Genomic DNA, 12,280 nt, shown 5'->3' with positions numbered 1-12,280 from the left:
TTATGGTACCCACAAGCAATGAAGTATCATCCCAGCAGCAACAGAGTCTGTCTCTCATTGCTTTGGCTCTTTTGATAACTGATTTTTTTTTTCCTCCTTTTAGATGAAAGACTTTCGAAGTAAAATGCAATCAATATTTCCAACAATTCCCAAGAACTCCGAATCGACTCTTGAGTGGGAGGAAGCATTGAAATCCAAATGAGATAAGCATGGTGAGGGAAGTCTAAAACGATTGTTTTGGAAAGGGTGGCTTCAGAGATGCCACAGAAGCAAAGGGCCTCGATTGATTTATCATCAGGAACATGTGCATTGTTGACTGAATTCATGGGATAGAAGGCGCTCAGTGTCCACAGAGGAGGCCGCCAGTCTGTGCGCTTTACTTTAAAATTCACACGGGCGTGCGTGTGCCTAAGGTTTTCCCAAAATTGGGAAGACTATTTAAAAATAATCATATGGGTAACCTCTCTGTGGAGAAGATCCCAGGGGAAGTACGTCTGTTTATAACAGCTGAAGCCAAGTTTTGTACCTGAAAAAATGTATAATAACATGTGATAGAAAATCTTTATAGACAGACTCCTAACCACACTAGTACCTCAATGTGTCTAATTAAATGAGTTTCAACAGCGTTTCTTGTCTGTATGTGATTGTCAGGGCTTGGAAAGCTCACTCCTATTAGGCCGACTCCAGAGCAACAGGTTAACAGGTAAACCCTGTTTGTCAGGTAGCAGGTGTGGCTCTGTTGTCCTGAGTTTGCTGTCCTGGCTTTGCATGTGCTAATTAGTCGCTGATGAGCTCGTCTCAAGGCTCTGGAAATTCTTATACATAGATAAGAAGCCAGTAACAGATTATGAGAACTTGAAAGAGTAGTCATGCTAAAATAATACGATACCATGGATATAAAATGTACTTTTTTGAGAAGTTGGTTCTGTGTCCCTCAACATTGACTGTTTGTTGTTTTACCTCAATTGTCAATGTAAAAAGAGTCCAATTATCACCTACCTTAACGAATTATTTTGAACCAGAAAGTTACCTGAGTATTGAGTCTCAATTTTAAGTAGTCAGTACTGCCTCCCTGATGAAACTACTGGTAAATTCTTCTACGCACACCCAGCCCTTTCCTGTCCTCCATGATCTCTTCGAGAAAACAGAAAAATGTCTGCACGCAATTATTTTTATTTGAAATTAACATTCTTTAAAGAAAAGTACTTTCATATGTCAGTATACCCAGAAAAATATGGTTGGGTACCAGTTATGCAATTTCTTTATAATTACTTAGGCTCTAATTAGCAATCAGGTTTAATAAAGTACATTTAATTTTTTTTTCTGTTGTAATGAAACCTTTTAGTTCTAAGGAAAATTTTTAAGTGAAATGTCAAGTGCATAATGTAACATTTTTCTCTGGGCCAGCTTACCCTGTTAAAATTGCCATATTGTTAATTAATTAAACAGGTGTAAGCAGCATCTGGATTCATATGTAACCTGTTAAAAATCTCAAGACTACAAGGAAGGGATTGCAGAAATTATCAGGGTATATGGAGAGGCAAAAACTTTTCACTCGGCTTTCGTTTTTAACTAAGAAAAGATTTCTAGTCTTTGAACGAAATGGAGGAACAGGTTGTGTCGATATTATGGCCTGTGTCTAGGAGCTTGGTGGGCCCCATTCCCACAGGGTCTGGCTTGTGGGAGGCCTCAAGGCATGAAAGTTTGGATACAGACTTCTGTTTACCCTTTTCATATACGTCTGTTGTCCTTGAGGGATGGCAAGGGGGCTCCCATAAGAACGATCGTGAATCACCCACAGAGGGAAGGTTGATGGGGACAGACTCCCAGTTGCATTTTAAAAACAGAAGTGAAGTAACAAAGATGAAAGTTAAAAGGAAAACAAGCAATATGACTGACGTGGTATTTTTCTACAGTCAGAACTCAGATTTCAGAAGATTTAGTCATTTGTCTATTCCTTTTATACCAGAGGCATATTGTTAAATTGGTTAATGGAAAGGAAAAATGTTTAACAGATAATGTTATTCTTTATGTGAAGTACCATCTGTGTATTGAGTTCTGAATGTTCCTGGATATGGAAGAGAGGAAATGTTATGGAATTTCAAGTTTGCCTTCTTTGCTGTCTTTATCTTGGGTAGAGTATGACAAACATAATCACATTTATCTCCTGGAGCATAAAGAGTTTTAATCACCCTATTAACCAGGATGACATTTTTCACAGACTTAAAAAGGAATAGAACAGACATTATCTCCCCATAAGCAATCCATTTCATGGAGGCTGAGCACTAGAAATTTTTTAAAGGATGGATAACACAAGCCATTTCCATTTCACGTGTAAGCCAACATTAAGGCGGCTTTCCATAAGAACGTTGCTTACGCTGGTTGAGTGTAAGCTTTACGTTTAGAATCTCAGCACCGAAAGAGCTATTAGAGAAAGCAATGTAGAGAAAATGTAGTGGGCAGGGAGGGGCGACTTCCAAGGCCTTGGGATTCATTCAAGAGAAAAAAATGTATTCTGCTAAGTTATTGCTGCCCTGTAAAAATGTATCCATGGGCAGCTGTTATTTTCAGAGTCAAGAAAATACGATTTCCAAACAACCCCAGAATGAAAAAAACGGGAACTGCCTTACATGACGCCTACCAGCCTATGTGTACACGAAACAGGGATTCTAATGATCCAGAGCTTGAGTCAGCCACCTCCGGGCCCCCGCAGAGCTGAGGCGTGACCGCAGGTGACCCTCGTTCCATAGCAGTGACACAGGCTGATGTTGGCTAAAACCTTTCTCAGTGCTCAGTCAAAAGGTGGCATCTAATCACCTCGCCTGTCCTATGTTCTGCTTAGTTTCATGGACAGTATGGGACTCAGCTTGCAAATTAATCATGCAACCTAAGGGGAAAATATAAGAAATTAAAAAAAAAAAAAAAGCCCATAGGGACAAAAGTAATTAAAATCCACTGAATTTAGCTATTTCACTTGGGGCAAAATTTAATCTCTCCTAAGTTTGGTTCATGGAGAATGTTGTATATTGTCACCTATTTTCATGTATCTTCTTAAAAAAAAAAAAAGCAAACAGTTAAGTATAAATTAAAATCAGCCAGGTAAAATGTAAAATTATTTCTCAAATAGTTAAATTCCTTACGAAAGGTAGTAAAATGCAGATTTTTATAGTATTTTATCACATTCGAGTGAGGTAGTCTTCCTTTCTGCCAAGAGTCATCGAATAATATGTCAAGTATTCAGGTCTCTATATTGGTGTTATCAGAATTAATTATCAAAGGCTGTGCTTATATAAGAGGAAAGTAAGCATCTCTCGCAAGCAGTGACATTAATCTGTGATAATGAGTGAGACCGTTAGCAAAGTTTGCCTGACGGAAGATAACTCGGTTTGGGAGAAAATGAGAATAGCAGTCACCAAGAAGCGCAGAGTTCAACTCTTCTGCCCAAGTCGTAGCGAAGTGATTCAGCACCTAATTTGTATTTCTTACGTTGGTGAGGCATGATCCCTTAACTCAAAAAAGAAAACAAAACAATAGTGAAAGCAGGCTAGAGATCGTCTGAGTGCTCTCAGTGACAGAAGGATAAAGGCCGTTCTTAACCGACTTTCTTAAGAAGCTCAATCAGGCAGACTGCAGAAGCTTAGCACATGTACGAAACACCTACTACCTGCTCGTCTGAAAACGCTGCAAAATCCGTCTTCGCGCTGCCCCTGCCTGATGTCTCGGGCTTAGCGTGGGGGCCCAGGTCTGCAGCCTGACGGGTGATATCCACCAGACACGTCCGGGTGGCTGACCGCGGACTTGGGTCTCCAACAAGCGTGGGCCCGCTGTCTGAAAAGAACAAGTGGACAGAACTGAGTATAAAAGAGAGCTTGGATTTGCTCAGAAAGTCCTTACTGAGTTGTGTCAAACTCCGTGGAGTCCCTTTGCTCTGCCAACCCGGGTGATGAGAATGTGTTTATTTTCATTTTATTGCTACCGGTTGTCCTCTCCAATCGTCCCTGTTCTAGGGGCCGAATCCCTCTGCTTCCTACTCTGAGCAAAGCCCCAGTGGTAGACATCCTCACCTGGAAAACTTGGAGGGTTACCAGGGTGGACCATGACCACTGCCACCTTCACCTGTCCTTCCAGCTCCCTTCAGTCCACAGTGGCCACAGCTACTTAGAGATCCTTTAGTTGGGATAGAGGTTACAAAGCTAAGAAAACTCTAGCATAGTAAGTCTCATGCAAAGCTAAAATCAGACCTGTTGGCCAAGGGTGAGAGTGATTGAGGAAACCCTCTGCCCTGAGCTGGCTCGTGGGCCAGCCCCGACCTTCCTCATAGATGCTTACTACAGACGATTGTAGTAAAGTATCTGTGGAAACAGTACAACAGCAAGCCTACCAACTCCTTGTTTAAGAGCAAGACTTTTTTATGCACCACAGTAAGTGAGGAGGGAGGCTCCACCCCGGCAGTCGACAATGCATGGATATAGGGCCCCTGGACCTTATTCAGGCTTCTCCAGAGTTGGAGGTCGATGGCACTTCAGCCTGCAAGATGGGGCTCTGACCCAACAAATCCTCTTGCACAGCAGTTTTCCCTGTGTCTTTCCAAATATCTCTCGCGGCCAAAGATGTTCCCGTGGGAACTGTCCAAGTTCAACATCTCTGATACGTCTACTAGCAATGAGTTGGGGGTGGAACCCATATTTTCCACTGGAATCATTTGCTTTAACTTCTCGGTATTCCGAATATTACCAAAGGAGCAGAGAGTAAAGGAATAGGTTAAAAACAGGTCAGATGAGACCTTGACACCTGCCTCCCCGACCCGGAAGCGGGCGCTCCTCCTTGCGTGGACTCCTCAGGTTCAGGACTATGTGCATCGGAAGGAGGTGGGGAGGGAAGGGAAAGGGGTAGAGAGGAGGAAGGAAGAAAAGAGGAGGGGGGAGGGAGGGACTTCCTCACTGGGAAGAGGGTCCGTGCGTCCAAGACCACACCTCCAGCTCCTGCTGAAGCTGACATTTGCCTTCTCATCCATGCTGACCACACTGACCTCAGCCACCAAAACTCAAGAAAATAAAAATCCCATCAGGATGATGAAAAATTAGTTTTTGAGGCAGGTCCTGGGCCCTTGCAGGGGTTTCTAACCCCCAGTCTTACGACCAGATGGTCCAACAGTTAAAAATTGGGGCGCCTGGGTGACTCAGTTGAACATCCTGCTCTTGATTTCGGCTCAAGTCATGGTGCCAGGGTCGTGGGATCAGGACCCACGTCGGGCTCCATGCTGAGCGCGGAACCTGCTTAAGATCCTCTCTCCCTCTCTCTCCCATCTCCCCCACTCACACTGTCTCTCTGAAATAAAAATTAAACAATTTTTTAACTAAAAAATAAAGCAAGATCCTAATGTACTCACCAACTCTGACGTACTGAGCAGATAAGAAACAGGTAAGATTAAGAGCCATACGAACAAGTATTACTCGGGACGACCCTGTGTCTGGCGAGGAGAAGGTGGCAATCTTGCTTTGTAGAACCTGGTCAGGCCCCCAGAGACCTCTGGATGGGGGAGCATCCTCTGAAAACAAAAGATCTCGGAAAATCATCTCTGGCACTTCTCACTTCATTTTGGAAACTTCACTCTCTAGCAACAGCATCTAGAAATAAGGGGCCTCCCTCACCTCGGAGTGGAGAGTTTTCTTTCGTAGCCAGACACCCGGTGCTGAAGTTTCACTCAGAGTACCCGGGAGTGGAAAGACCACACAGAATCACCGTGGCCGGGGTCACCTGGGCATGGACTTGTTCACCGAAGAAATGAGACAGGAACCAACCCACCATCCGCTCCCCTGTGAACCTAATGTGCCCCAGAAAGTAGTCCAATAATTCTACCTAATCTACCCAATTTGTCCCTTTGATGTAAGCTTCCGCGTTACAGCTTACTTTTTCGCTAGTCACTAAATCATTCTGAGCTGAGTGCCATCACACATTAATTACCCAGCATGACAAACCCTCGGGTCAGCTGGTTTTCTTGGGTTGTGCCTGCCGGGAGGCCGTGGGAGTTATTAGAAAAGTTCGGGCTGGCAGGTTAACATCATCCCTTCCGGTATCAGTGTGTGATGCCACACTCCGTGCCTGGGCTTTAAGAACTAAAATTAAAAACCCGCTGTCTCAAATACGCGGCAGGCTGAGGGTCTCAGCAGGCCCTGAGCCATCCTGACCGGGTGCAGTGACTATTCTCTGTGGCTCCAAACTTCAAAATCACCCTCTCGTGGTAGCTGTTCGCTGGCCCAAGAGCTACATCACCCCACTCCGGTCAGCGTTCGTAGTCAGTGGCGGTCAGCAACAGGGCAGGCCAGAAGGCCGACGCCTTCCCCCAAAAAAGGTGTCCCCAGTCGTCAGATGAGTGATCAGTTCCCGAGGTAAGTGCAGCGGCGGGACACGGGTAGCCGAGTGCCTGCACCTGTTTGGTCTGCCCCAGAAAACATTCCTGGAACCCCTTGGTAACTTCAGGTGAACCCCTGCTAAACACAAGGTTTGGTACGAGCATTGCTGGCCCTGATGAGGGGCATGCAGGTGGCCCGGGACTGCCCCTGCCCCCTCCACTTCCCTTTCTGTTTTATTCCGCAGTCACCTGAAGGTGAGGCCACACCTCCCTCCCGACCCGTCTTCTGGCCCACCCGGACTTTCTCCACCTCCTTCTGTCTTCCACCTCCTCCATGAACACGTGCGAAAGCAAGACATGCGTGTGGTCCCATTCATAAGCAGAGGAACGCTTACCCCAAGCTGGCGGAAGTCTTACCAACCCCTTAACCGGCAGAAGGTCAAGGCCGGTGGGGGGGGGGGGGGTGGTGTCACAATCCTTGGGTTTGTGATGACTTCTCTGTTTCTCCAAGTGCCCTACACCACCCGCTGTGCAAACCTGTTCACGTCGTCTCCAGGAGTCACTTGGGTGGATCCTACCCCAAGCCCAGCCCTCGCTCTCCAAAAGGAGACTCAGGTGAGCAGCATATTGGCAGGTCAAATTTGCCTTTCTTTTCTTTCTGAACAAAAGCCAGTCGATGAGTGTTTTTGCAAGCCTCTTTGGACGCTTGCATTCTGGGATCCCCCGTGTGGCCCGTGAGCTGTGCCCGGTGCCCATTCCTCAGCTAGCAGCATCCTTCCCGGCCCTGGGGAGTCACTTCCCAAACCTTGTCCTTGTTCACAGTGAGTTACTAAGAGTCTATTCAGTACTGTGATAGGCCACTAAGCGTTTTCTCTGCAGCTAAAAGACTTTTATGGCAAATGCCATTATGAACATTTAAAAATTCTCCACAATCGCACAGCACCCAGATGGCCAGGCTGTCCTCCCCGAAAGGGGTTTCCTGGAGCTGCTGGTTGGCGTGACGGGAGATCTGGGTCCCTTCACCTGGGTCCTCCCCTGCCTGAGCCCACTCTTGAAGCCTCCTCCAACCCTCCTCCACCCTCCCAAACTTAACCCCAAGCCCAGCCCCTCCGCTTACAGCTGGGGTGACTTTGGGCAAATGACCCATGGAGGCCCAGGGTGTCCATCTCTAAAATGGGTGCCAGAAGAACTCCCGCATCGTCATGTCATGGGGAGGATTAAATGTATGTGCCCAACGAAGCAGCCAGCCCTGTGTTCGTGAGAGCCCCAGCCTGTGTTATGGGCGCACTTGATCTGATTCTGAATAACCCCCCCGGGCTCCTCCTGCAGCACACTCCCATTCACCCCGTCCCGCAGGCTCCTCCCAGAGTTGGGCTTGCAGATCTTCCCCACCTTTCACGGGTCACCTAGCAGGTGGGAGCCCTCTCTGGCCTGGGCTCCAGAGGCCACACCTGCTGGTGAGCCAGGCACCATCAGGGGACAGTCCGTGCTCCTCCCTGGCATGCCCCTGATCAGGGACCGCTGGGCAGCTAAAGGGGGAGCAGGGAGGGGCTCCCGGGTGGCTCAGTCTGTTAAGCATCCGACTTCGGCTCTGGTCATGATCTCACAGATTGTGGGTTCGAGCCCCGCGTCGGGCTCTGTGCTGACAGCTCAGAGCCTGGAGCCTGCTTCGGATTCTGCGTCTCCCTCTCTCTCTGCCCCTCCCCTGCTCACACTCTGTCTCTCTCTGTCTCTCGAAAATAAATAAACATTAAAAACTATTTTAAAGGAGGAGCAGGGAAAGACTCGGATTGGGGAAAGGAGGGCTTTGCACACCTTCATTAACCCTGTCTGGACTCACGGTTCTCAAACCTCATTCGGAGCACTTGTGAAAACACAGGTGACCCCACAGCCTCCAATCCAGTGGTCCAGGCGAGGCCCGAGAATTTGCATCTCGGTCAAGTCCCAGGGGAGGCCAACCTGCTGGTCCAGGCACCACGGTGAGAACCAGGGCCCCACTCTGTCTCTGTCTCTACCTGTGTCCCTCTCTCTGTCCCTGATGATAGTGCTGAGGACAAGAAGTGTCACAGAAGAGCGTCTGGGCCAACCCTTCACTGGCTACCACAGACCACCTTCTCGAGCTCCTGCGAAAGCTGTGGCTCCACCCTCCTGATTCTGCCTTCACCCGCTGCCACCCTCCACACCCAGGCTCTGCACACACACACACCTCCCCCCCCCCGCCACCTTTGATTTGCACCCCCTGGCAGCGTGGCAGGATCCTCCCCCAGGCACACAAACACCAGACGTGTTAGAGACGACACAGACCCCCAGACACACGCAGGGAGTCGTTCGGAAATGAGCAGTGAGCGCTTGGAAGGGGCTGACCCGTCTCGGTCCCCAATTGTGTACAGCATAACGGAGAAAAGAGACAAGGTCACAGTAAATGGCAACTAGCCCAGATGGGGATAATAACCCCAAGGGGAAGGGACAGTGCGGACGAGAGTCCTTCCGCACAGACCTTGTCGGAAGGAACGCCCTGGAAAGGGCAGGAGAGGCAGGCTTGCAGGAGGCACGAGCCCAGGCTGGGTCAGCGGTGCTGGGATGGTGAGGCAGGGAGGTGAGGCAGTTTTTCGAAGGCCTAGGCTGGTGGGTAAGTTTGGGTTTTGCCTCTAAGCAGCGATGGGAAGTCTATGAGTTGTCTGAGCTTGTGACTTAGGAAATGGGCATTTCATTCATTCATTCATTCATTCGTTTGTTCACTTTCTTAAAGCACAATTATTAAGTGGGTGGTGGGGGTTGGGTGAGGACACAATCATGATTAGAGTCCTTCCTTCAGGAGGCAGAAGGTATTTTGACTGGAGAACGGACTGGCAGCGGACTGTGGCCAGCATTGGTGAGGCACCTGCCTCAAGCGGCCAGCAGGAGGCGCCAATGACCAGAGGCACGGCTGAGCCCTGGGGTTGGGGCCGGGCAAGGTGTGGGTGGAGAACTGCGTGTTAATAGGTCTCATTGGCACTAACGTTGCTCTTTTTAAAAGAGAGAAGAAGAGAACGCATGGCCGAGCTGTACCTGAGTGGCAGCCCATATCCTCTCTCAGGTGAGGTGTCTGAACCGCAAAGAGCACAGCTCAGGGAAGGTGGGGGGTTGGGTCCTGCCGTCACCAGACGCCCCTGTCTCTGGCCGCTGAGCACAGGGTGTGCCCCCGGACTCCAGGGTCCCACAGGAAGGGGGAATCAGATGAGACCCACTTGGGAGGAACAGCCACTGATCCAAGTAATAATAAGAACGTGGCACTTGCATGGCATTTGCTGTATGTTGGGAACTGTCCTGAAGCCGTGCATGCATATAAGGTCACTTAGTCTCCCAAGCGCCCCAGGAGACCAGAAACTGGAGCCTTGGGAGGGACCGGAACTGTTCCCCCAAGGTCACAGGCTGGGACTCAAGCCAGGAGAAATAACCTGCCAAGGTCACACATCTCTTGACTGCACATCTGACTTGCAAAGCCCCCTCTCCACTGGCCACCGCAGGGACGGGGAGGGGAAGACAATTTCAGCTTGCAAGGAGTGCAGCCACAGGCCCCGGGGCAGAGCGGCAACAGAGGCCAGCATTCCCCCGGCCCCCCGGGCCCCATGCCTCAGTGCCTCGGCACAGGTAGCCTCCAAAGCAGAAATCAAACTAAAGAGTCGGTAAGTGAAATACATTTAGTCTCTTTGCTTGGCATACACAGCCTCACAGCAGCCTGGACACCGGTCTCAAAGGCAGAATTCTCAGGCTCCCCGGAGGCGCCCACCCCACAGTGCGGGGCCGGGGAGCTGGCCCCATCTGTTCCCACAGCCTGGCTGCACCCTGCAATGCAAGGGCCTTGCCTGCACGCACGCGTGGACCCCCAGTCTGCAGTCCAGGTGTCCCCCGGCATCCTGCTAGGGCCCAGGGCTGTGAACACCTGCAGGGCAGGCCTCTCGGGAGAAGATGGGCCCAGGAGGGTGCCCCGGGTGAGTCTGGTTGCCTCTCGCACGCAACCCCCGTGCCCCACCCAGAACCCAGGCCCTCCTGCGCACCGTGTCCTGCTTGTCCCCGCCCCTCCAGCCTCCAGCTGTGAGCGCAGGACCCTGCGGGCCCTTTCCTCCGAGGCCCTTGTAACTGTCACCAAGTAAACAGTACCGGAGATGCGCTGATGCCCCTTGGAGAACTGACGCGCGGCTTGGGACTTTACTTTCTTTACTCAGATAAACATACACAAGCTTGTGTTTCCCTCCTTGCTGTGGCTACCAGAGAGCTCGCTACACTTCTGCTCAGTAATTCCATCACCTTCGCTTCCTCCTCCTCCCGCTTGAGGTTTTCAATTTTCTATTCCCAGTTTTAGCAACCTTGTTGAACCGCATGTCTTTCATTGGATGCTGCCTCAAATCCTTTTGAGGAGCTGACAGGGTATAAATTATAAATAAAAATAAATCCCGCTGAAATCTTCCCATTGTAGCTTTCTTATTTCCGGAGTTATCTGAAGTCTTGATGCAGCGTTTGTAATAAATTCAACACAGAACATTTTATGCACCGACAGGTTTTTAAATTTTCTGTTTCTGCAGAGGATCCTGGGTTGCTATAATCCTGGACTCACCGCCGAAAATTTTTCAAGGGAAAGCAGTTTGTAAATACTGTTACTTTGAGCAGTGGCTGTTTGCAACACCTCACCTAAATCTCAGCAAATATTGCTTAAAATTTGGGGATTACTCTCAGCTAGCCTGGGATGACTGAAGTGGTGGGGGGCGTGGAGGCGGGAAAATGTTGCATCAGGTCATTTCTGGTTGGAGAAGAACGGTCTTGAGGAAATCATGCTTTAGCACAGACGTGCTAAAAAGAAATGACATTTCTTTTCTTTCTGTCGTCCAGAGAGGGACCAAAGGAAGAAGGGATGTCCTGGCCGGTAGAACAGGGCTTGCACAGAGGTAAATGAAGGCTGTGATTAGGTCCAAAGGGAGTTCTGGTTCTAACTGAGGGGAGACCCCTGAGCTACCTGGGGTCAGAACAAAGGCACCTTCTGACCTAAGGCTGGGGAAAGTGAGGAAGGGAAGGATGAGACTTTGTTACACGCTTTAGTTTTTTTTAAATCTTAGCCTGTGAGATTAGATAATTTGCCATGCAATGCTATCAGTATTTGGCAGCTGTAATAGAAAGGAATAATGGAATGGAATGGAATGGAATTGACTAGCACAGCATAGAACATGACAAAATAGCATGGAATAGAAAGTGTTCAAAAGAAGCAGTAAGTGTGTGTGTGTGTGTGTGTGTGTGTGTGTGTGCACCAGTCACAGGCTGGTTCCTCTGGTGATAATCTTGGCATTCGCCCTGGTTGCCTCTCCTGCTTCTCTCTGCGGCCTCCCGGCCGAGGGTCAGCCTCCCATTGAGCTAACCTAGGCTCACGGACAGAGATGGCACTTTCCTCATCTTCTGGGCCACATGAGCAAAGCACCTGTCCCTTGCAGAGTCAAGTCCTAATTGCCGGCCAAATTGTGAGGCAAGCATAGGCCTCTTAAGAATCCACAGAATTCTTTATATTCTTATATTCTTATATTCTTATATAATTCTTGCCAGCTTTATAAAGTGCTGGCAAAAGCCACAGCTCCAGAAAGGTTGGCTATGTGGCATTATTCTTGACGTGAAAAGTGTCATCAAGCTATTTGCGTAAATAAATACGCATCTATTTACATGCAGTTACCAGTGGGTGCTGAGTTTGGGTGATCTGTAAACCATTCTTTACACTCTTCTGTACTGCTTGCTTTTTTTCCCCGTGAGCATTGATGAGACTTCTAACTAGAAGTGATTACACTTTTTTTTTTTTTTGATAAAAAATTATTGCCAACGGTATATTGGGGAAGGAGAAGGGCCCCAATTGCCTCCTTCCAGAATCACGGCCTCCACCTCCTTGAAGTGCTCCCCCCAGCCCCCCCCCCC

The 12,280-nt window shown here is 48.9% G+C and overlaps 1 protein-coding gene across 1 annotated transcript in view; it reads left to right on the top strand.

Annotated features, from left to right (window-relative positions):
* TMEM242 (transmembrane protein 242) overlaps window positions 1-351 on the top strand; it is a 29,486-nt gene extending 29,135 nt beyond the window's left edge. Inside the window, exon 4 of the mRNA XM_049653149.1 lies at window positions 104-351. Coding sequence (XP_049509106.1) covers window positions 104-202 — 99 coding nt within the window. The 3' untranslated portion in view covers window positions 203-351. The remainder of the gene's footprint in view (window positions 1-103) is intronic.
* Window positions 352-12,280: the final 11,929 nt, after the last annotated feature.

Source organism: Panthera uncia, assembly GCF_023721935.1.
Source record: "Panthera uncia isolate 11264 chromosome B2 unlocalized genomic scaffold, Puncia_PCG_1.0 HiC_scaffold_24, whole genome shotgun sequence".
Taxonomy (NCBI): domain Eukaryota; kingdom Metazoa; phylum Chordata; class Mammalia; order Carnivora; family Felidae; genus Panthera; species Panthera uncia.
This window is presented reverse-complemented; position numbering and strand designations above follow the sequence as displayed.